At 38.0% G+C, this 26,223-nt stretch overlaps 1 protein-coding gene across 2 annotated transcripts in view; it reads left to right on the plus strand.

The window, feature by feature from the left end:
* Positions 1-2,628: 2,628 nt before the first annotated feature.
* The window catches only part of LOC145671141 (cobalamin trafficking protein CblD), a 57,004-nt gene continuing 33,409 nt past the window's right edge, over positions 2,629-26,223 (plus strand). Inside the window, exons 1-2 of one of the 2 annotated variants that reach the window (XM_081739957.1) lie at positions 2,629-2,750; positions 6,695-6,727. In XM_081739957.1, the coding sequence (XP_081596083.1) occupies positions 6,704-6,727 (24 nt within the window). In that variant the 5' untranslated portion in view covers positions 2,629-2,750; positions 6,695-6,703. Of the gene's footprint in view, positions 2,751-2,773; positions 3,000-6,694; positions 6,728-26,223 lie in introns of those variants that run through there. The other variant, XM_081739958.1, reaches the window with a different exon arrangement.

Raw genomic sequence — 26,223 nt, forward strand, 5'->3', positions numbered from 1 at the left:
CATGGTACCCCTGCCAAAATTTAGAGGGGGTGGTCCTAGGTACCCCTAGGTCATTGACCCCGGGCCAGGTCATTGACCTTTCACCCCGGTCATAAAAGAGAGTGAGGATGAGTCATTCGCGCATACGGGGGCCACTACTACTCCCGTGTACCTAGTTATCCTCCTATCTGCTGTTCCGCGATGTTGCAAAATTTAGGCCATAATTTAAACAGCTTTTAAATTGAAGAAAATTAATTTTTAATTAGAGCGCTCTAATATTACCCTAACAAGAAAAAAGTACAACTGAACATGCAATATTAATACTAACAAAAATTTGGACGAATTTGGAAATGTATAAAATAAATAGTTTTCATAATATTTTGGAAAGAAATATGCCATGTTATTATATAGAGATTATTATTATATATTATATAGGGATTATTATTATTATATATCATAATTTCATTTGCTGTTGTTATTGTAATAATTGAAAGGTTGGAGCAGGGACCTACTCAATGTACATGGATCTCTTTACAGTTTGTGTCAACGCACCTGCGTTCAGAGCCACACTTACGCTTCTTTCACATTATCCGGCGATTTGCCGGATCCGTTTCCGACAGTTTGCCGGATGAGAAGTGTACCCTTTTATATTATCCGGCGTTTTGCCGTGGATGAAAAATATCCGAGCAGAGTTGCTGTGCAACTGAAAAAACAAAACCTTGTGACTCTTGTCGTATTGTGGTGGTTGCAATTGACAGATGCAAAAAGTGTCTTCTACTCGCCTTGTTAAGATAGACAGAAAAAAAAAAAATGTCAGACACACATATGGATTCACCCTTTTTTTTTTTTTAGCGAAGTGGTAACTTGAAGGAGATTTTTCTATACTGTTTCCACAATCGATAGACTTGAGCAAAATAGCGACCAGGTTCTAGATGTTTAAAATACGATCCCGGTACTCACCTGTTGAGACTGGGTAAACCAGGATTAGTCCTTTCAGGATAGTCGGTGGTTGAGATCTATCCCAGAATTCAGTGGCCGATCTAGAAGGTAAAAACTGGGAAGCTGCAAGACTATGAGAAGTATATCATGAGTTTACTATAAAGTTTCAAAAATATATAAATAATAGCTTAAATAATTTTTATCGCCCTGAAAACGGGGGGGCCTAGTCCCCCGGCCCCGGGCTAGATCCGCCACTGCCAGAATCCCAAGTCAACACAACCACTGAGCCTAAGGCCAATCTGTAGGCATTCTTCTTCTTCTTCTTCTTCTTCTTGTTATTATTATTATTATTATTATTATTATTATTATTATTATTATTATTATTATTATTATTATTATAGTATATCGAGTTTATTCTTTTATTTTAAGCGTTCCGACTATTAACTCAAGTCTCTTTAAAGCACTGCTCTAGTCCCTGTATTCAAAGGACTATTCAAGAAATTACAACCATAGAAGTGTTAAAGATAATTATAAAATATGTAAGGTATGGTATATTTATCAAATATCACATCATGAATTCTCTCTTGCTTTGCGAAAGTACATAAAGGTATTATTAGTAAATATATAATATTGCTGAAATATTTGATAATGTATATTTCAATTTTGGGGCACCAGAAATTTATAGAATTACAAGCTCATTTGTCCAGTGCTACCCGGACATTTATTTCTCCCAATGTTCTATTACATAGAAAAAAATAATTTATATTGATTTGGACTCTTTAATCAACGACCTATGGATCCGTCACTCCGGTAATGTCGGTCGTATTCGATTATTTTCACATGTCATCTTTTTCCATATATTGTATGTAACAAGTTTGGTTAAAATTACTCCAGATGTACTGGGCTAGAACATAAACACATACACAAACACCCCCCCACACACACAGATACTGTACATACGTAAAACACACGCATCCATATTATCGCAGCTACTCTCTATTCTTTGCTGGCAACACTTGCTTCCTCCCCCAACACCCATTCTGCAGTTTGCCGCATATATGTGAAGAACTGCATTGCTTGTAATGTCCCGCTTGGCTATATACGCCGATCTCCTGCCCTGGATCTGCTGTTTTTTGCTCGCCGCACATATGTGAGAGCCTCATTGCTTGCAAAGTCTTACTACCTTGTCCGGCAATTCGCCGGAAACGGATCCGGCAAATCACCGGATAATGTGAAAGGACGGTTACAGATCGTATTCTGTATAAGGTTATCTAATAATTCTAGAGACTATCGCAATGCAAAACATGCAAAAATTATTTATAACTGCTATGTTTCTTATCACAAACTGAAATTCTGGTTCTGTGAGCGTGCTCGCAAACCGTTGCGGAATGATACCCAAGGATGACATATAATTCAATGTCAAATTTCAAGTTTATCAATTGTTCTTTTTTCACAGGTATAGTTACACTAGTTATATCAAAAGAATGTTTTACATTTGTACTAACATATTTAATTATATGTGAGATAAGGTATATTTAGAGTGTGCCTTTACTTATGGTATGCGTCAGAGACATGCAGAAAATGCTTTTAATTTGCGATATTCAATAACGCTAAACAATTTTCAATAACGCTAAACAATTCAACACGCTAAACAATTTACGTTTTGCAAAATGTTGCGATGACTGGTAAGGAATGACCCCACAGATTGGTTTGTGTAAAACTTATTGAGCAAGACACTCGTTGACCAGAATAAAATCTTATCCCAATTGGTGGAGTGAATGTCGTAACCACAGTGCTTAGCAGGATAATATGAATGAGCGTTGTGTGAAGAGGTCAGTTAAATTGTCTACATTAAATGTTACATGTTATTTTGGTTATTGAAATTCTGTAAAATAGTTATTACAATATATGTAATGATGTCATAAGGAGGCTATTCTAAAATTTAATTTTATATCAGTGCATAATAATTATCATAGCTGTTGGATCATGGAATTTTTTAAATGTCAATATTGGTGCTGAATGTGTGCAGCATATTGTTAGCATAATTGTTTAACGTCGCGGTTTATGGCATATAAATTTCAGTAAGGATCATTTTATTTTTTTGCTATTAATGTGTAACATCCAAATAGTAATGACTTTTAAAAAAATGAAGTTGGATGTCATGTTCAAAAAGAGTGTAGAAAGTTTGGTAAATGTTTAGCAAGCAGAAGAGGTCCAGAAGTACGTAAAAAATACAAAATTTACGGGAGAAACGGAAAGTACTTAGACCTAATATAACCTAACCAAATCTAAACTAACTTAAAAGGAACCTGAACTAACCTAATATTACTAGAAATAAGCGAAATTCTCTTATTTTTTTTCCGAAAATTATGCTGGATACCTACATGAATATAACCTAACCTAGCCTAAACTATGACAGGCTTGTGTATAGCCCGCTCCCCCCAGTTCATTGTCACCGGAACTGGAAGAGTCAGTACTACTACTACTTATATCGAGAACAGAACCCAACCAACCCCTGCGGGGCTTCTAACCCGTTCCTACTACTATTGCTACTAACTACCACTACTACTATTGCTACTAACTACTACTACTACTGCTACTATTACTACTACCGCTACTAAAGCTACTACTACTACTTATACTAAAGCTTCCTTACCGCAAGATTTACATCTTAAATCTTTATAACATGCGATTCCGATTGATTATGAACTAGTATGAATCGTTAGAATCACTATGATTCGCTAAAAATCACTGGGGGGAGCAGGCTATACTCGATCCCTATGACAAATTAATCTAATATGAACAGAAACTAATATGAAATTGTAACATTTTTTTAGAGAAAAATAGCTGGACCCATTCTGTTAAACATTGTCCGAAAGGTTTTCAAAGGTCAATTTTATAACTATCTAAGAGAGCGTAGTAGTGTAAATAAAGTGCACGGTACAAAATTATTGCAAAATTTACAGATAGAATTCAATACTCCGTGCAGTTTTACTATACGAATCCATAGTATAAGTAGTAGTAGTAGAAATGGGTTAGAAGCCCCGCAGAGGTTAGTTGGGTTCTGTTCTCGGCAAATTTTTACTTTGACTCCAACTGTGATTTCAACCGATTCATGTGATCCGGTTCCCGCAGCAGTTTAGGAATCATTCCTAAACTGCTCCCGGAACCGGATCACATGAATCGATTACAATTACTAACACAGTGAAAGTAATGTACGATGTTAAGAATTATACTATAAGTACAAGGGCCACAATGTTACTATACGATGTTAAGAATTATACTATAAGTACAAGGGCCACAATGTTACTATACGAAGTTAATTACACTATAAGTACAAGGGCCACAATGTTACTAAACATCAATTCAGGTGAAGCGGTGACTATGAATTTTGAGATCTAATGGGGGCTACCGCCCCCCAACCCCCCCGCTCAAGTACCATAAAAACATCCAAAATAATAATAAATAATCACACCACTACTATAAAGCTAAGATAAGAAGGGAAAAATTTAAAAAAAAAACACTCGTCTCTAATCATAAATCAGTGCATGACAAAGAAAAAAAAATTACATCTCAACAAGACAATAGGACAAGCAGCAGCAAACCAAATAATTTGCCTAATACTCAAATGCAAAACAAATCAAGAATAAAAATAATATGAATTAAAAAAAGAAAACACTCACCATTTCGCCATAGGAGAAATCTCATGAATAATGAACTCATAACTGCTGATTCCACACACGAAAAAATAAGATACCAAGAACACATGCACAGTACTCAACATTACTGAAAAATGTTCCTTTCCGCACACACGTCGTTTTATTAAACCGAGCACACTTGCTATTATTACAAACAAGAAACCAATAAACGTCCACTTTTAGAATACGTCGAAAATATCTTCAGTTTAGACCACAACTATGATAGGTTTTCTCTAACTCAATTCAACCAATTCAATTACGCGCTTCTCGCATGCCACAAACAACAGAACACACATACATGTGACTACTAACCAACTACCATATGACTACACAGACACCTAGTGGGAAAAATATGAACTAAGACGTCACACCACAGGCACGAACAGTTCTAACAAGTGACTCACGCACAAACAGTTCCAGGAAGTAACTGAACCTATAAGAACCGATTAAAGTCACAGTTGGAGTCAAAGTAAAGACTTACCCTGTTCTCTACATGTAATGGGCAAATTAAAGATTTACCCAATTTTTTCTGTACGTTTGACAGTCTATGGATCCGTAGAGTAAAACTGCACCAAATACTCTGCATGAGAAGACGTGTTTATAAAGAACAAGTTTCTTCAGGCTGCAGACTTAAATATTAAGTAATGCAGCAATATTTAAGGTTTACAAGTGTATCGTTATTATTATGAAACCATTACAAATGCTAGTTAAAAACCATCATTGCAAAACCCGCGTTTTTTCACTGTCCCGCTTACATACACTCGCGCTAACGCTCTGGGCCCCAGCTTCACCCTTCCCTGACTCGGTTAGATTGCATTTGTTCTTTTTAGTGGCCACAGCACAGGTTTGTTTTTGTTATTCTCTAATTGTGAAAGAATTTTTATTTTAACAATTGAAGGGTAAGGGGAAAAAACAAGGAATGTCACAAAACTGCATTTTCGAGAAAACAGCGTTGTAATACTGAAAACCGCGTACAAAGAATAGGGTTATGAAATGTTTTGCCACTTTTTACATGAACATTTCTACATCTACGCATGCATTTCATAGACAGTCAAATAGTGCCAAGATTCACCAACAGATAGAACAAAGCACCCGAAAAACCACATATATGGACATTCCTTGTTTTTCCCCGTACCCTTCAATTAATTCTGGTGGACCCCTTGAATTTAATATATGCTAAGTGGGAGTGGGATAATGTCATGTTGCCGGGAAGGTTCTAGAACACAGATCCCCGTTAAAAACCTAATATAATATATTTTACGTACCTTGTTTTGGTTTCTTTTCGTTCCTTATTCTTTTTTTGTGTTCCTTATTCAAAGTGTCACCTTGCATTTTGAGTTACCTAGTTCTGCTGAAAAGTAGTAGCAAGATTTACCGTAACTTCGCACATTGAATGTTATGATCGACGAAATAAAAAGGTAATGCTAAATTTATCATTATTAATTTATTAACAGTGTGTGTTAATTTGTCTCATTGAACAACCTTTTCGTGGTAAACAAGCCTGACAAATATCGCTGAGCCTCTCTTCATAATTAGCTTAAAATGACTTAAAGGGGAAAAAAAGTTAGTGTTCCTAATAAAAACCAGCAGCTTAGCTGTACTGGATTACTGCTTCTTTTTGAGATCAGCAAAGTTAAGCAGTGACGGATCTGTTTCAGAGGAAATATGGGTGACCATTCGTACTCATCAAATGGTGTTGGCATTGCGCGGTATACATAGTATCGCCGAGAATAACTGCGGAGCTACTTGAAAGAAGCAGCCAAGTCCAGCCGAGAAAACCAACTTTTAACGTTGGGAGGCAGACTTTGTGTTGAGCATACCTAAAGTCGACTGTGAGACCCGGCATGCTACGTGCTGTTGTACCATAAGCTTTTTAGTTTCTAGTGAAAAGTGCAATGCTGCCAATCGTAGAGAAGTGCAGGGATTCTAGATTGTAAGTTTTATTTGTCTTGTTTTCATAACTTTCATTTATTTAATTTAAATATCGTTGAGTGGACAGCTTTTATTTTGTGTTCCATTATGTTATTCTCCTGTATTACGAGGCGTATAATATAGTGAACTAATATTTTTCATTTCAGGTGTGAAGAATGACAGCGATGGCGTGTTCAAAGGTAATTTTATTTTAAAAATCCATTCTCGGTTATATATGAATAAAATTTTGTGTTGGTTATTTATACATTTTTCAGAGAGGAAAAGGTTAGTCATGTCAGATCGACATTATCTACCTGTGTTCTAATTTTTCTTTCAGCATTGCTTTGTCCACTTTATTCCATGTAGACTTTTAAGCGTAGGGTTGTAAGTAAATTGAAGACTGACTTTATCAGAAACATTTTTGTAAAACAAAGATTGACAGTCAGAGAAATTCTGTTTTTGCTAGGTTTGTTAACTTTGACGTACGTTCATTAGTTTACTCAGAACTCGATGTTACCAGGGGCCTATTTCTTAAAATTAGTAGTGTAATACAGAAGTTTGTGCCATTTCTGTTTTTCAAAAGTTTTACAAAAACGTGTGAACAGGACAGAGTTTTCACTACAAATCTACGAGTTAGCTTACAAATACGTAGAAAACCAAGTATTATATTTGGTCTAGGAATTAATTCGTGCGGTTGGTACGCACACATTGAAGCTGTAGTACAAACACAAAATACATAAATACCTTAAGAAAAATATTGTCCATCGCTAGCCACCACTTTCGCCCATCTGTCAGGCAATGTACGGATTCCGTGGCGAAAGAAGTCCTCATCCTTGGAAGCGATCCAGTCAGAGACCCATGTTTCGATATCTTCTGAAGAAGTAAACCGCTGTCCAATCAAATCGTTGTTCATGCAATCGAACAAGTAGTAGTCCGAAGGAGCAACGTCTGGTGAATACGGCGGGTGGGGTAAAACTTCCCATCCGACATTTTCTAAATAGGTTTTGACCGGTTTTGCGACATGTGGGCGAGCGTTATCATGTTGAACAATAAGTTTATCATGTCTGTTCTCCCATTCTGGTCGTGTTCTGGCCAGAGCTTGCTTCAAACGCATTAATTGTCGTCGATAACGTTCTCCATTCATAGTTTCACCCGGTTGCAGCAGCTCATAGTACACCACACCTTTCATATCCCACCATATGCACAGCATAACCTTTGCACAGTGAATATCTCGTTTTGGTTGTGATGGACCTGGTTCACCTGGTTTCACCCAGGCCTTTTTTCGTTTAGGGTTCTCGTAATTGATCCACTTCTCATCACCCGTAATAATTCGATGCAGAAACCCCTTTCTGCTCTGTCGTTGAAGCAGCAATTCGCAAATGGTTTTTCGTCTTTCAACGTCTCTGTCTTTCAATTCATGTGGAACCCAATGTGACATCTTTTGAATCATTCCCATGGCTTTCAAGCGTTTGGAGACTGTTGTTTGATCAACGCCTAATGCTGCTGCAAGTTGTTCCTGCGTTTGACACGAATCCTGCTCGAGCAATGCTGTCAATTCTTCGTCTTGAAATTTTTTTGGCTGTCCAGCTCGCTCTTGGTCTGCCAAGCCGAAATCACCACTTCTAAACCGTGCAAACCACTTCTGACACGTTCGCTCAGCTAGAGCATGGTCACCATACACTTCCACCAAAATACGATGACTTTCAGTCGCACTTTTCTGCATGTTAAAGTAATGCAGCAGGACACCCCGCAAAAACACTTTATCAGGCACAAATTGCGCCATGTTCACTTAACTACAAACTGGTGTTGTTGACGCTTTAATCCACTGCCCTATACTACGAACGATACGCGATGACAGGGGTTTGCAACACATGTGTGGATACACGGAACTGTGGGACGCTCCGTTCGTTGCGCCATCTCTTGTCCACCCGCACGAATTAATTCCTAGACCAAATATGAAATTCTGTCGGTTTGGCTATTTTCTATAGTACTAATTAATTCATTCGAAAATAACAGAATTGAAATGCAATATTTTGAATGCGATAAGATTAAAAAGATATTTAATTTGGTACTATTTGAAACAGAAAGATAAAGTGACTGAATGGAATATTGGTGTGCTAGCCTCATGGACTCATTGGAACTCAAAAATTATCGGAACAGATAATAGCCTAACATAAATAAACCTACATTAAGAAAGAATAATACTATTATTTGATACCCATTATGTACAGTAATTTATTATAGCATACAAATAAGGAATATATAGCAATTTAACTGATCTTCTAAGATTGAGTTTCATTTACTTCGCCACGTCAAAGAGCATGTACAAAACTCACTCAAACACACGTAGGCGCAATGGAAAGAAGTTCAAATGCAAATTAAAAGTTCAAAAATTAAAATACTGGATTGCTTGAGCGCTTTTTTTTTTTTTTTTGATCAACTTCTTTTTTTCCTTCATTGATAGTATTAGATAAATCAATAAACTTTTTTCTCTGTACAGTCATTTGGCCACAGTTTTCACTTGGTTTCGGGCTTTTTTTCTCAATTATTTTAAAAGGAGAACACCGAGCTATTTATACTTGAGATATTACACAAACGCACAAGTCTTATGTCTTGTGGATATTTACTAATAAATTATAAGCTAACTGCGCCACACTAATGTTGTGTGAAACAAAATCACTGATAAAGAAAGTCAAGTACTCGTGTAACGTTAGTCCACAGACTTGTAGCTAGTATTTTACTCTTGTAGATTCGACACACACACTCGTATATTTACACTAGTATCACAGATGTATGAACAAGTATCATTAGTCTAGTAGCTTTGAGAAATAGGCCCCTGGTCTGGCCATTTTACTAATCATATTTTGTGTATCAACTAGTTTCTGAAAAGGAGATGGACCTCGGTAAATATTTTCTGATACACAAAATATAGTAATACATAAGTATTGTAAGTGAACTGCTGATTATCAAAGATAGACAAAAGGTGCCGTGTGATTCGAAAGGCTTCAGTAGTTTACTTTACTAAAATTGATTATACAAAGGAAGAATATTAATGTAATTCACGAAGTATTTATATTGAAATTGTTGTTGTTATATAGAAAGATCTATATAGTCTTTATTTATTCTACATAGCAAGGACAAAAACTGCGAAAGGACAGGGGTTTAAGAACTTGTCAGATTAAATTGGGATCTTGTCGTCTTTTTTAAAATTCATCTGCATTTACAATATGATTTGGAAGCATCCATATTTGGAAATAATCATGTTTATAAGTTTTTTTTTTTTTTTTTTCGTAAAAGGTGTTATCATTTAAGTGCTGGTCTTCCATGTATTTCTGTTGTGCAATGAGTGTGCGTAATATCTTTCTAAAAACATCATTGGTCCATTCTTGGTTCCCACAAATCTTGGTAGTAGTTTCGCCTTCGACCTTTAGCTGCTTCCTTAGTATGAGGAGGTTATTTGAAGAATCCAGATAAGAATGTGCATTCGGTTTTCGTGTTTGTGTAAAATATTGGAATTTGTGAAGCGTATTCAGGGTGTCTATCGGTCACGAAAGTCATGAGAAAGTCACGAAATCAGAAAACGGTCATGAAAGTCAAGAAATTTAGCTTTTGGGTCACGATTTTTTTAAATCTGTATAAATATAAGTATAGACTGGAAAATTTTGTTCTATGAAACGTCAAAATTCACCACCAAAAATGTCTATGGTCGGCTTGAGACGCTACTAAATCGCAAGCAAAGCATGCTTCTATCGCATGAATGAAAATTCGGCCCAATTCGCTCTTGAGAATGTTACCAAGTTGTATGGCTTAGGAAAGAAAAAGTCACGAAATTTCATTTTGGTAGACACCCTGGTATTGATTAAGGAATAAGGAATTAACGTGTTATCTTTGTCCTTATGTGAAGAAGAAATGGGAAATGCTGTAAAGTACCGTTGATAACAGTTTCACCTATAAAATATTGAAATGATGCTTATTAAACACTCACTAATATACTCATCCGTCGTTTTAACGGACTGAAAGGGGGCAGTAGTGGTTGTCGGTTGTCCGTTGGATGTTGCCGGTTGTCCGTAATTTACTATACTTGTAAATCTGAGTCTGAGTGGCTAATACCCGCAATTACATTACGAAAGAAAAAAGAAAAATACGGTACTGTACTTTTAATCAAGCACACTATTCAATCTGCCAGTGTAAAATACCTGATACACTGTAAATATACATTGTAACATAGCAGATTAACATGCTTAGTTAAAATGAAGTCTTCTAGACTGAATTTAGTGCAGTATATTTTATTAATTACTCCCGAAGTCAGTTAAATCAAGGTGCGTAAAAACGAGGTATGAGTGTAGTTTCATTACCTATATATTTTTTTTACGCCAATAACAGCTGATTTAATGTACAATTTTCAACTCAGAGCATCCGATGTAATGTAAGGAAAGCAACGCTCTACGTCCTACGACTATATCCTTTGGAACAAAGGTCTTAAAAATACATTTGAACTTTATTATAGCGGCATCGGTTTCTGTGACACTTCGTCTATTGCGTCAAATATCCTACGGGACCACCTAATTCCTCATGTCTTGTCCGACTTTCATAAATGCGCCTAACTTGTATATAACGTCATTGCCACAAGTGAGTGCTGGTGGTGTTTTTAACAGCAAACTCCACGCTTGCTTAGCATTTAGCGAATTAGAAGTCAGTACACGTCTGTATGGTTGTTGAAGAGGAATGTTATCCTGTTGAACTATATTTCTCCTGAATTGTTATTCTTAAATTCGAAAGGATCTGTCTGGTACTGCAGTGGATGCCATGGGAAGTTCGAGTATCCGTCTATCCCCTAACTTTCCATAAACCATACTGAACTAATGGTATGTTTGCTACCTTACAATGCGTAGTTATTGTTTTCTGACCACACCTAGAGTAATAATTGTAAGAAAATTTGACCAAAGTTAGTGTGATTCGAGAAATAGAAAATGGGAGTTGATGTATGCCTCGAATTTTGTTTGATGAACTTATATATATCAGTAATGTTGAAATAAAATGCGGCAAATTAAGTGACAGTATAAAAAGGAGTAATATCCGTAATATAGGCTTGATTGAGTGGTCAAGTACGTAGTCATTTTAAATTAACAAATAATTGGCTAATTACCAATGAATCCCCTCTTAGGAAGCCTAAGTATTTTTCAGACGTTTCGAAACGCTCAGCTGGTTCCGTCTTCAGTGGCAATGTAACAAGGTTAAAAGTGGATAGGAAATACCAGTAAAAGGTGTAAAACCAGTAAGTAAGTATAATGTAAAGGATGAATCCTGAAATGTCACGAGCAGAGCAAAGCGAAAAAAGAGTGAACTGATTCAAAGGGAGCGCGATATCTATGTTACGTCACTATTGCCAGATTCAAAGTATGAATCAAAAGTAGGTAACCAAATTCTATCAATGTTGCCTGTGTCAAGGTTTAAAACAGGTTTAATTTCCCGTTTTTCTTTGTTTTTGCTGAGCATATTACATTAACCTGTTTTATATTGTGTGTATGTTGTGAATCACCAATCCCGACATGCCCTCTTGTAACTTTTTTGATTTTCTGACATGTTCTTTAATTCGCCTATTAATATTGCGTTTCGTTTGGCCTATATATGAGGAGTCACATTCGCATTGAACGCGGTAAATGCCAGAAATCCAGTTAAATGTTTTTGTACTTTTAGGGGGATACTAGAAGCAGATATGTTATGCTTTGCAAGAATACGTTGAATTCTTGTCGATAATTGTGGAAAATATGGAATTCCTATGCAAGTTTTTGCCTCTTTGGGCATAACTGTTTTAGTGCTTCCACCGATCTGTGTGTTTGATTTAAACCACCTTCGCAAAATACACAACTTGTAGTCATTTTTTTAAAGTTTAAAGTGATATTTTCATATCATTTTTCTTTGTGGCAATCGGACACAAATCATCACATTTCTCCCCAAAACACACATTTCAAATCGGATTATTGGAGAGGACAGTCCCCCAGTTCCAAGACTGGAGGAGGCATGTCCCCCTCTTCCCTCCGGGATTTGCGCCAGTGGTCACATGGACAGTGCTAAAGCAAATGTTCAAACATCCCAGCATGAATTGCTTGTTCAAATACAAGAACTCAATTCTCGAACAGTAGCGAACACCTGCTCCATTTAGTTAGTTTTCAGTATTGATATGAAAATTAGTCTTGTTTTTGTCACAAACAAGTTTCTTATTATTGAAGGTGGAAACAAGTTTATTATTAATTTTTTAATTTTTAAAAGATGTAGTAGGAAAACAAGAAATAAAGATAAAAGAGCAAGTTACAGTGAAATTGCAAACTGATTTATTGAGATTGAAGCTCGATATTAAATTCTTTAAAAAGGATTACCATCTTCCCTCTGCAGGTATGTTTGCTTTATCTTTCACTAACATAATAGCTTATCATTATAGGAAAACAGACACAACGAGATTATATTTTTAGTGTTTAGACCTTTCTGAGTGAGAGTGCCTTTCCCTCCCTTTCGTTGTTCATGATGGGTAGCTTACTTAAAATAATGGCTTTTAAGATTTGTTCTTTATAGAGAAAGAAGGCGGCAAATGATCCCATTGCACGGAGCGGCAAATTGCCTAGGGCTGGTCCTGGTCCCGACGAATTCATAACAATTCTTTCCGATTTGAGTTTAAACGAGTCTCCTGAATACACTACCTTTTGTTTGGATTGCACCCATAATGCATTTCTTTGTCGTGTGACCCTTACCTGCAACCAACACTACGAGTTCCTGTATAGGAGCAAAGGGTGAACTTCTTTGTAGACACCTCATTTTAAAAACAAAAGGTTGGTGTTGGCAACTTAGAAATTATTTCTACATAAGAAATAAAATCTTTGTCGTGCAAACCTATTTGTCAATTACTTGCATAAAAATGGGTTTATTAAAGGTGTGAGTATATTAGCATCCACTTTCCAGTGAGGGTATGTTTCGGTCACCGAAAAATCAGAGAGAGTACGTCTTCATCGCTAAAAAACCAGAGGTGGTATGGCATACCACCGCATACCGTCTCACTTCGACCACTGGGTATGGTGGAAGGAAATAGAGGGAGGGGGTGAAGAGACTGTAGTTGAAGGAAGGTATTAAAACAGTACATTGCTACGTCAAGACGAAGAGACTAGCTGATGACCACCGTATATCGAAGCTTCTCAGTTGCAGCAAGGATGATACAAAGCAGTGTATGAATGTGACAGTACATTTGTATGTCTAAAAGGAATTTAGGGTCAGAACCAGGAAACACATCAGAGATGTTAAAGGAGAATCAATGGCCACATTATCGTCTAAACATGCTCATCTCTATAACCAATTCTTGGCTCTAAGATAATTTTTACCACGAGTGTACATGATACTTTAGTGAACATTTTTGAGTATAATTTCTCTTCATTATATAAAGACTAAAACACAAGAAGGTTAAAAAAACTGAATTTTCTGTTTTTACAAACTGCACGGTTTTTCTTTAGGAACGATGCAGGTGTTCCGTAGATTTACAGATGCCAGCCGAACTTGATAAGAGAACAATAACGCTTTGCTATATATATTGTAAGGATCTCCACGTTGCCGTACCAGGTAATAACCACGTGTGAACTACATGTATTGATAATAAACACAAACAAACAGACGACGTTCCCGAAGAGGAGTCGATCACCATCGCCAACAGTCAGAAGGACGAGTACCCACGATGGAAGTCGACAAGACAGAATAAAAAGGACCTGCACACCTCGACCAACATTAATCTTCACGGATTGATCACAACACCTAAAACCCCTCTCACGACGCTTGGTCACCGAGAGGTACCTATCCTTATACCCACGACGCTTGGTCACCGGGTTCCTTTCCTCTTTCTCACGACGCACGGTCACCGAGAGAGAGAGATACCTAATCTACACCCCTCTCACGACGCTTGGTCACCGAGAGTACCTCACCTCAAAGCCCACGACGCTTGGTCACCGGGCTCCCATCTAATCTTACCTGATATTAGTGGAATTTCTTATTATTTGTGTACATAAAACTTTTGTAATAAAAAGGTGAAGGGAAAAGTCCAAATCCCGAGTACATTTATTGCTCTACCCGAGAAATCTTTACATGGTAGATGCGTCGGCGTCTATTTGCAGACACTAAAAGGACTTTCCTACGGGGCGCTCTTTTTATTAACGAAAGCACGGACTTAAAGACTTTTAACATACAGTGTAAGTGTTACTAAAAGCAGGATCATATAAAAGATAGTATCCGTATTCTCATAAATACTCTCATTACTCTTAACGGTAGATTGATTCGTTACAGGCTGGCAGGTATTTATGCCGACAACTAGATCTGGGAAAAATACATATAAAGAAGGCGATAACAATATGGCAGAATCAGGCTCCCGCATACCTCTTAATATTCCTCACTTAACTAGATATTCTGGTCACAGTACTGACGATCCCGATCGATTTTTCATGCTGTTTGATCATTTGGCTTTACTTCAGGCTTGGACCCCCGAAAAGAAGAAAGAAATTCTTTCTATGTATCTACAGGACGTAGCTCTTGACTTTGTCTTACAATTGCAAAATCTGAATCAATACGACACACTAAATTACGAACAGCTGAAAACCAAATTAGTTTCTCTGTCCCGCCCAAATATACCAGCGTATAAGGCGGAATTAGAAATTTTTCAAATTCAACAAAACGAAAATGAATCAGTCGATTCATATTTCTTAAGGAAATTGAGGGCTATCAGACAGCTGATGCCAGAGGCTTCAGAGGAACAGAAAATTCATTTTCTTTCGTTAGGACTACAACGAAATTTGCTGCAAAAGATAGCGTTAGAATCCTTTCCAACAATCCAGCGGCTGCAGGAACGACTCCACGAACTGGAAAAAGCTCAAGATCTCATGCAGAAGAGGAATTATGTAGAATTGTCACAGGCAATTCATTCTTTGATCGGCCAACCTAACCGCCCCTCACCACTCCCTTTGTACGACCATTATAGCCAAACGAATTCTTATTCATACATGCCAACCTATGCACAACAGCCAACTTCTACTGTGCATCACACCCAACCTGCTCCTAGTTATTCGCAATCGTTACCTTCTGCACCTCCATCGCAGAATATCTTCCCTCCTCAGTCAACTTCCTCTGCACCTGAGGTTTCGAATCCGCATCCCCACCAAAGTCAAAACCCGCCCTCACAACCTCCTCACACGGACCTTACCAAATTAGCAAATCAAATGGCCGAGTTATCGTTAATGGTAGCACAGAACGCCATGAAGTCTAATTATAGGCGTAACAATGGACGAAAAGCGGATGCGAAGAATAGCAATAAAGGAAATAACGGTGGTAGAAGAAAGAACAATTTTGTAAAGGGCGACAAAATATCAGTCTGCTCAGTTTGTTACAAGAAGAACCACGGAGCATCCACGTGTTGGAATAATCCAAAAAATTCCAACCAGGGAAACGCGTAGATGGGCTCGCAGGCCAAAGTCAAGCCTCGCGGGCCATTTCCGAAAAGTCGGCGCGGGCCACACAGACACCACCACAATTAAAATGTGTTGGCACTCAAGAAGAGCAGGCAACAGCGGAAACTCTTAAGGACACGGACGCCAATTTTTTCACCCAGACGACCAATAATGAACATCGTGAACATGTTAAATTGGGAATAAACTGTTACTCAATATTAATATAAATACAAACAGTCTACCAGCTATAATAGACACTGGTTCTAGTCTTAGTCTATGGTCAAGACGGGACGTACCCCCAAAATGTACGCTAATACCATTTCAAACTCGTATCAAGGGCATTGCCAACAAAGTTCTAACTTTAAAAGAAATAGCTTTAATTAAATTTAAAATTGGCAACACTACTTTCTCACATTACTTCCGCATCATAGATGCTGACTTTAATCCAATTTTTGGAAATGATATTCTCACAAGGCTTTTCTCTCAAATAGACTTGGAGAATAAATCAATATCATTATACAGAAAACCTAGGAAACCTACGTTTCCAATGGAAAAGCAAGAATCGGAAGAAATGTCACGAGACACTACGCACTCTTTGCACTTGCAAAGGAATGCAAACGTCATCACAGCAAGTAAAGTTACGATTCCAGCGAAATCACATTTCTACTTCCCTGTATCGATTCAAAAAGAAACAATTCATGACGCTGCATTTTACATTACTCCATTGCAATCATTATTAGACCGATACGGCTTACAGGCAATGACCATGAGAGTACCGAGTAACGACCTTACATTACTCATTTCCAATCCCACGTCACGAATAATGACATTAAATAAAGGTACACCAGTGGCGTATACAGAGGAGGGCGTGGAAGAATTTTCATTTACAATAGAAGAAGACGAAAAGAAAGCGCATCAATTTCGTACTCAAGAAGAGATAAAGGAAAGATTAAGGCAAACTGCTAAATCTTTTAACATTAACCTTTTTGATATAAATCCGGATTTACCAGAATACCAGCGAATAGCTGTAGCCAATTTATTGTATAAATACAGGGATGTGTTTTCATACAGCCCAGAGGATATAGGCTATTTTAGAGGATATGAACACAAAATTCGTATAGATAAAAGTGCGTCATTCCATCACCGTTCCCCACCGATTCCATTAGGGATAAGAGATCAAATTGATAAGCAGATACAACAGCTGTTAGATGCAAAAATCATAACGGAGACGCAGACTAGTAATTTCTCCTCACCTTTAATTGCAATCAAAAAGCCAAACAGTTCAGATTTCAGGCTTGTGTTGAACCTCCAGGCATGTAATGGTTATACGAAATACCTAAGCATACGATTTCAAAATACAGAGGACGTTTTACAGGTTTTAAAAGGGAAAAACCTGATTTCAAGTTTGGACATCTCGCAGTCGTATTTTCAAGTAAAATTGCATCCAAAAAGCACTAAATATATGACTTTCGAGGTAAATCATACACGCAAAAGTTACAAATTTCTTAGATGCGTAATGGGTCATTGTTCCTCTTCCCAATGTTTGACTATAGTAATTAAAATGCTACTAGACGGCTTACCTAAACGCATTACCAATTTCGCAGATGACATCGTCATCGGTTCTTATACGTGGGAACAACTACTTTCAGATTTGGAGCTTTTATTTCAAAAATTAAGGAAAAACGACTTCAGAGCCAACCCCAAGAAGACGCACCTGTTATATACAGAACTCCCAGTACTAGGATTCCTTGTATCCGGAGAGAAGATAAGCATCTCACCAAAAATCGCAAAAAAGATCAAGAATTTTGAAAAGCCAACGACCAAACGCATACTTAAGAGCTTTATTGGCCTATGCTCTTATTTACGAAGTCATATCAAGGACTTCACGACCAAGATAGAACCTTTCCAGCAACTTCTTACTAAAAATGCCAAATTTAAATGGACAGAAAAAAATGACGAATTATTTGAAAAGTTGAAAGAAGACATTTTGAATGCCCCTTCTCTCTATCATTTCGACGAAAAGCTAGAGATAAGGCTGTACACGGATGCATCCTCTCACCAGATCGGAGGGCTATTAGCTTGTTTTGATCCCAAAACTAACGAAGAAAGAATCGTTTCCTATTGTAGCAGACGTCTCACAAAAACTGAGATCAAGAGCTCAGTATGGCAAAAAGAACTGTACGCTATTATATATGCTTTACGCAAATTTAGATATTTCTTACTCAATCGTAAATTTAAATTGTTTACAGGCGCAAAATGTCTAACCTCTTTACTTAGTCACCCGGACAGAGTAGGAAAATACACTCGCTATAGACTTTTCTTAGCTGACTATAATTTCGATATCTGTCACATCGAAGGAAAGAAACATCCGGCTGATATCATCAGCTGCTTAGAGTAGAATAGCAGTGATATTTCAGAACCCTTGGACCCACATCAGGCAATCGAAGATCTACATGCATACAGATCCAATTCTCTAGAGGAACCCATTCTCCAAATAGAATACTCAGGATCTTTGAAGAACTTACGAGAAGAACAACGTAAGGATGACGCATACGCTGATATTATAACAGTTTTAGAAGGGGGAGAACCGGCAAAAAGTTCCACCACGAGGGCAGCCAAATATTTTCGATTAAAAGACAACATATTGTATCGTACACAAAAACATCCAGAACTTGGGCTACTTCATCTTTTGTGCATCCCGAAAAGTTTGGCAGGACATTGGTTCGAGTCTATTCATAAAGACCCGTCAGCTCCCCATTTTGGGTTTTCTAAGACATATAAGACTGTCCTTAACAAATATTACATGCCAAACATGAAATCATACTTGGCATTCAAAATCAAGAACTGTAGGGAGTGCCAACTCCTGAAAAAACTACCCAAAAAACAACAAGGTGAACTTCTGCATCACCCGATAGGCCATATAGGAGAACGATGGATGTTTGACGGCTTAGGTCCCTATCCGCACGAAGAAGGGAAACCAAAATATGTTTTAGTCGCCATCGAAACAAGTACACGCTATATAGTGACAAAGGCTGTTAATGGGATTACAGCAGATACAATTGAACAATTCTTATTGGAAGAAATAATTCTGAAATTCGGCGCCTTTCGTTTCCTTCATCTGGACAGACATCCTGTGCACAGAGCGAAGAAACTTCAAAAACTAGCAGAGATATATAACTTTGAATTTAAATTTTGCCCTGCTTTCAACCATCAAGACATAGGATTAGTCGAAGTTATGAACAAAACACTGCAGAATTCCTTAAAATTTTTCGTCCAACAAAATCACGAAACATGCCCAAAATTATTGCCTCATATTACTTTTGGTTTAAATAGTTTCGCTCAATTAGGAACGAAGAAATCCAGCTTCTTTCTCATGTTTGGATATGAACCCAGGACCATCAGCGATTGCAAACTTCAGATTACCCCTCAGCTACAGCTTGAACGAGACCAACTCGTAAAACTTCGAGAAAAGACACGGCATAACTTACTGAAGGCTCACGAACAACAAAAGAAGTACTTTGATAGAAGACATAAACAACAAATTTTTCACACTGAAGATAAAGTACTCATTTTCTTTCCCTTTCGAAGAATTGGAGAGTCATCACAATGGACCGATAGATACTGCGGACCGGCTACAATAATCTCAAAACTAAACAATAATCTCTGTCGAGTTCGCATGCCCCATAATTTCAGGGAGAGAGAACAGAATATTTCCATTGACAGGATTAAGCCATTTGACGCCGCCGAAGAATACATATACAATGATAATGATGACGTACGCACCAGCAAGGAAGAAGAAAAGAGAAAATAAGAAGAGAGAAAACCACGATTATTATCCTCTCAGCAGATATCAACGAGCGAAATGCGAAACGCACTCTTCATGATTTAGCGGCAAAGAAAAAAAAAAGCGAGACAAGAAATAAAACATGGAATAGAAGAAAACAAGATACAGCATATGATACAGCTAACTATTTGAAGTGACCAAATCTAGTACCCACCTTAGTATTCGAATCGCAAGCGATCCCTTGTCTTTTTTTTCTCACTCTTAATTCCTAACCAACCTGCATTCTGTCATAAATAAGCATACATACAATTTCCTTCAGTGAACAAAATTGCAAGCCAGCATTTTCTTTCAACTTCGAGCGAACGAACTTCACAAGGCCAGCTATAACATTTTTATATTCGCTTCTCTGCTGCGTATCATATAACTGTCACTAACACATTAACCTACATATACAGAGCGTTCAGAAAATCAGGACTTTTGATTGGCAACCTTTTATCAATTATCAATGTAATGACTTTAGCCATTCTCTAAGTATGTTCTGTCATCTATTCACTAGTACTAGCCGGAACTAGACCAATATTCGAAACTTTTGTATAACAGCACCATATGACGTGCGAACTTCATCACATATACTGCGGACATTACCATCAGTGACGTAGTTATAACTATTAACTGTAATCACCAGAGCTTCGACAGCCTCTCCTTTGAGGGAAATGACGTGACATACGGATCCTGCTTAGATTAAGAGGACAAACTGTCAGTGCTCAACTTCAACTTTAAAACTTATGTGATAATATCTCAAACAGTGATATCAGTGACCAGTGCTTTTTAACTTTGATTTTGTGTTTCAGTGTTACAGTGTTTTCCAGTGTATACTGTGCCCAATGCAGACTCCAGATGCTGGCACAAACACGAAAAATAATCCAGTGGCTTATATTTTTCTACGCCCCGGGGGTGTAAGGATCCCCACGTTGCCGTACCAGGTAATAACCACGTGTGAACTACATGTATTGATAATAAACACAAACAAACAGACGACGTTCCCGAAGAGGAGTCGATCACCATCGCCAACAGTCGGAAGGACGAGTACCCACGATGGAAGCCGACAAGACAGAATAAAAAGGACCTGCACACCTCGACCAACATAATCTTCACGGATTGATCACAACACCTAAAACCCCTCTCACGACGCTTGGTCACCGAGAGGTACCTATCCTTATACCCACGACGCTTGGTCACCGGGTTCCTTTCCTCTTTCTCACGACGCACGGTCACCGAGAGAGAGATACCTAATCTACACCCCTCTCACGACGCTTGGTCACCGGGCTCCCATCTAATCTTACCTGATATTAGTGGAATTTCTTATTATTTGTGTACATAAAACTTTTGTAATAAAAAGGTGAAGGGAAAAGTCCAAATCCCGAGTACATTTATTGCTCTACCCGAGAAATCTTTACAATATATAAAATATGTGTGTATGTGTGTGAGACAGAGAAAACATTAGACAACTAACCATTTTTTCAGAACTGAAAAATGTGTTTTATTTACGGACTCTTTTCTTATATGAATATATGGACCTACAATACTTTTATTACATTTTATAGTGGGGGCCGCGGTGGCTCAGTGGTAGAGCGTTCACCTCTGGTGCATGGGGTCCTGGGTTCAAACCCTGCTCCCGCCAAGTGAACCTTGTGGTGGACAAACACCGTGTGCGTGGGTTTTCTCGGGGTTCTCCCGTTTCCTCCCACTTTCTTCATTCCACTATTTCATTCATTACTCATCATCACCGTCTCCTTTAGCCTAGCCGGCATAACCGTGGGACTTAAAACTCAAAAATTTCATTTCATTTTACATTTTATAGTAAACTTGGTTGAAAGCTTATTTTAGACTGTTCGAATGCGCTGTTCCAAGTTATCCCAAGAAAGGCTGGGTAATTGTTTCAATTGATATTGCAGGACTGGATAAGTTAATCCACGAGTGCAATTATCTTATGTTAATGTACATGAATATTCGTCTACTTAAAGTAACATTTCATAAATTGTCTACCCTTGAACGACCCTGGGAATTCCCTTTTTGCCAGCCAAGCAGAACCAACGCTGAGAACATTTTTTAGTTCTTGTGCATATTTGTAGACTAGTCGGTTGAAATAACTGCTTGTGGATACTCGCGCTCGAGGATACGGAGTTTTTATGTTTAGCATATCATTTGAACAGTTAGTTTGGATTCAATGTTCGATTATAAAATATGAAAGTGCTAAAGCAAAATCACGCATAAGACACCAATTAAGTATTTTTACGTCACAATCTCTGCATGGAGCAAGATCCTAGTATAATCATTCCTTCTAGTGGAATATCTTTTGCTGGAGCAACATACCATACGGATCTCTTATTTTTCCTCTACTTCCCGCGAAGTGATTAATAAAGTATTGTATATTTTAACACTGAAGTGTGACAAAGCCATATATCAATAAGAGCATAATAATAGTGTGTTTTTATAGTGGATATTAGTGTTGTCGAAATCGATTTTTGAAAAAACCGGTTGAAAAAAAGTGAAATTTCATAAAACCGAAATGTCGGTTTTGAAAACCGCATTTGGCGGTTTCGGTTTCGAAAACTGCATTTAGCGATTTCGGTTTTCAGAAAACCGGTTTTCTCAAACCGAAAACCGCAAATGTCACAAAAATTCGACAGTACTAATATCAAGTAACGACGAGAAAACAGCAAAGAATCTTTCCCCACTTCGGCTCACAGTTGCCAGATGGAGAGAAATTTCCCTCGGCGTAGAGTAAAAATGCTCAAAATTTGCAGAGGGGAGAGAAGGTATTTTTTCGTAAAATGTCTTAAAGTGTAGAAAAATTCTTGGTGAGTATACTTTTACAATTGGCAGAATAAAAAAAAAAATAAGTTGCAATTTCTCATAAAGAGCCGAACTTGAAGATACAGAATAAAACATGATCGGTGTTTCCTTCACGTATAAACTATTGCAGGTGTCCGGGACTTGCGATAAGAAACCAGTCAACACATACAAAACTAAAACATTCACATTTATCGGAGTGGCAACAAATCAACAATAAAATTGTGTAATAGATTTTCTTTCTTTTCTTTTCTTTTTTTAAAAAGAAAGGGAGGTGATGCTTTTTTGTTAACAAAAGAAAGAGTGGCAGTAATAATAGTTTTAAAAACAAGGGGAAAGGCTAATAATATAAAAGATCTCAGTCTAAGTGGAAGAGATTTCAAATTGAATTTCATGAGTTGCATGTGTTGTGATCTTAAATAGGGATATACCTTATTTTCTATTTAGCTTAGTGTTGCCATATTACCCGATTTTAGCGGGTACAATCCGATGTTCAGGTTCTATATTCGTCCCCCCGCTTAAACATATCTTAATCACGAAAAACCACCAGCTTTTTGGGATTGGAGAAAAATCTAAGACGACGTAGTTGATGAAGTGTTGGTATATTCAACGTAAACCGCTACACCTCTGACAATCTCTATCACGATTGAGTTAAATTTGGACTCGCACTCAGGCCTATCTGAGCAGTGCGCGTGTGCAGAGCCATTTGCTAATAAGAGATCTGCTCTAATGCACAATAGTTTTCTTTGTGTAGTTCATGTGTTTTCAATGTAATGTATTGGAGGTTCTATACAAATGAATATTCGTTTGTAGATGATGTGACAAACATACTTGAATTATTCATGCTTTCATAAGCTACAAGAATTCCGAACGACAATTTCAAGCTTAACTTTAAAGACTCTTATAGAAGCAAATTTACGTATGTTAGCCAGGGCAGAACTCAGTTTGAAGCAAAATGTACACTCTGTAAAACTCAGTTTCCTTTGAAAAGTAGGCTGCAGGGAAGCAAACTGGACCCCACCTGATTTTTATATATTTTGTAAATTAGACCACGAGAAACACGAATCTGAAGGAATTTTGAGATTCCGAATTTCGGAACTCGAGATATTCGGAACTTAAAGTTTAATATAGACGCTATGTATCTATATGAATAAACACAATATTCTCTATACGAAACATATTATGTCCTGTGAGATATATAAAAGTAACCAAGGAAGTTCTGTCGCTTTTTGTGGAGGTCTGTGTTCAACTGGTCCTCACACCGTGAGTTGAATGTGAATGGAGAAAAGGCGAAGATCAGTTGTTGCTGTGGGTATATCCAACATTCTACCTGCTTGTGGCAGTTCAGTTACAACGTGAACTTGTGTAAGGACAGAGTGAATATGGAACCTCCACAGAGCGTCATAAGGGCGTGTATGCTGTACGAGTTCAAACTTGGGTCAAACGCCAGTGCAGCGGAGCGGAAGATATCTCAGGCCTTTCGTGAGGGTGTCGTGATTACGCAGACAGTGCAAGGGTGGTTAAGAAGTTTAAAGACGGTGACAAAACACGAAAGACGCACCACGTGCCGGAAGACCAACACATTGCAAAATGAAGATCTTCAGGTAGCAATTAAGGCGAACAGTGGACAGACATGTGAGGAACTGGGGCTAACATTCAATGTGAGTGGAGAAACCATTTGGCAGCACCTCCATCAACTTGGGAAGCACTACAAGTTGGGTCTATGGGTCCCACATGATTTCACTCCGGGCCAGAAGGCAACGCGAGCGAACACATGCGTTTCTTTGCTGTCTCGTCTGAGGAAGGAGCCATTTCTGGACAGGATGTTGACATGTGATGAGAAGTGGGTCCTGTACGAAGCTCCACGGCGTCGTCATCATTGGATAAAATCCCATGAACCGGTTCCAAAACAACTGAAACCAGTAATACAGTAGAAAGTCCTCTTGTGTGTTTGGTGGACTGCTCGCGGCATCGCGCATCGGGAACTGTTAGCGACTGGTCAGAGCAGAACATCAGTTCAACTGTCTACTGTCATCAGTTGAGCTGTGTTTAAGAAAAACTCAAAACCCTGGGGCCAGCACTTCTCAATCGCTAAGGGGTTCTCCCGTTACGGGACAACACTAAGCCCCACATGGCTAGAATGAGCCCGAACACCATCCTACGCCTTGGATGGGAAACACTATTACATCTGCCATACTTCCCGGACATTGCACCGTCCGATTATTACTTATTCCATTCCTTGGACACTCACCTTAGACTCCAGTTCAACTTCGTAGTAGAGGTGCAAAATGCACTTGATACCTTCTTCGCTTCACGGCAAACCAAGTTCTACCGTGAAGGAATCCATGCCCATCCTGAACGTTGGCAGAAGGTCGTTGATACGGATGGTACTATTTTTGATCTTCCAGGTACGTCTTAGGTGACATATTGATGCTCTAAGGGGATAGGTCAAAAAGCGACAGAACTTTCTTCGTTACTTTTATACATACTATTTAAAACTACTGTACAAGTTCTGTATCTCGAGTTCGGCAAGTCGGAATGTCAAAATTCCTTCAGATTATTGCTCATTCTGGTCTAGTTTACGAAATATATAAAAATCAAATGGGGTCCCTTTTTGCTTCCGTGGTCACTTTATGTTCGTGTTCCTCATGGTCTACTTTACAAAATATATGAAAATCAGGTGGGGTCCAGTTTGGTTCCCTGCAGCCGAAAAGTACATTGAAAGTGTCATCAAAGAAATAGGGGGGGGGGAAGTGCGAAGGATTCCAGGTCAGTATTTGTAACACAAGTTCACATCAGTACTTACGGTTTAGAGCCCCCCACTTCTCTGATTTTAAAATATGGCAACCCTAATTTAGTTGTGACTTGTACAACCATCAAACTATCCCTTTCGCACAGTGCTGCAGATCTTACCATAATAGTCTTGGAGCAAATAAAAAAAAAAGTTAAAACACACATATAAATTAATACAATTGTCTCGATTGATAGATGCTTTCACAATTGTTAAAAGGTGTAATTAAAAACAGCAAAAATTGTTTCTGCTTTGAAAAGGACAAACATGGCTTCGCTTATAAAACTGCAAACACTGTTTCAGGCGGCTTTCGCTTTCGAAAATAGCTTTTGTGCTTTCCGTTTGGAAATCCGCTTTTGCGGTTTCGGTTTTGGAAACAGCTTTTGCGGTTTTCGGTTTTTAGAAAACCGGTTTTCTCAAAAACCTAAAACCGCAAATGTCACAAAAATTCGACAGCACTAGTGCATATATCGCATATGGAATACGAAGTTTTTTTTGTGTGTTTACATATTTATTTCTTTTTGTAGAAACTATCCAATAAATACAGAGTGTAATTCTGTTTTCTGATGTATGGATGTTGATACTCAACAGTTTATCACGTGGTATATGACCTATTCAGTGGAGAAAAGTTTAGTTTTAGCCGCCACTTTTCGATATTTTTTACATAATTGTCGTGCATGTGTCATAGCACCAAAAAGTATTTCACTTCTGAACACTCAGGGCATATGTTAACTATTTGTTGCTGTAATAGCGAAGGTCCCCGAACAGAAAATATCCTGAACCAATTTAGAATCGTCT

Source organism: Thermobia domestica, chromosome 15 (genome assembly GCF_964235325.1).
Source record: "Thermobia domestica chromosome 15, izTheDome1.hap1.1, whole genome shotgun sequence".
NCBI lineage: Eukaryota > Metazoa > Arthropoda > Insecta > Zygentoma > Lepismatidae > Thermobia > Thermobia domestica.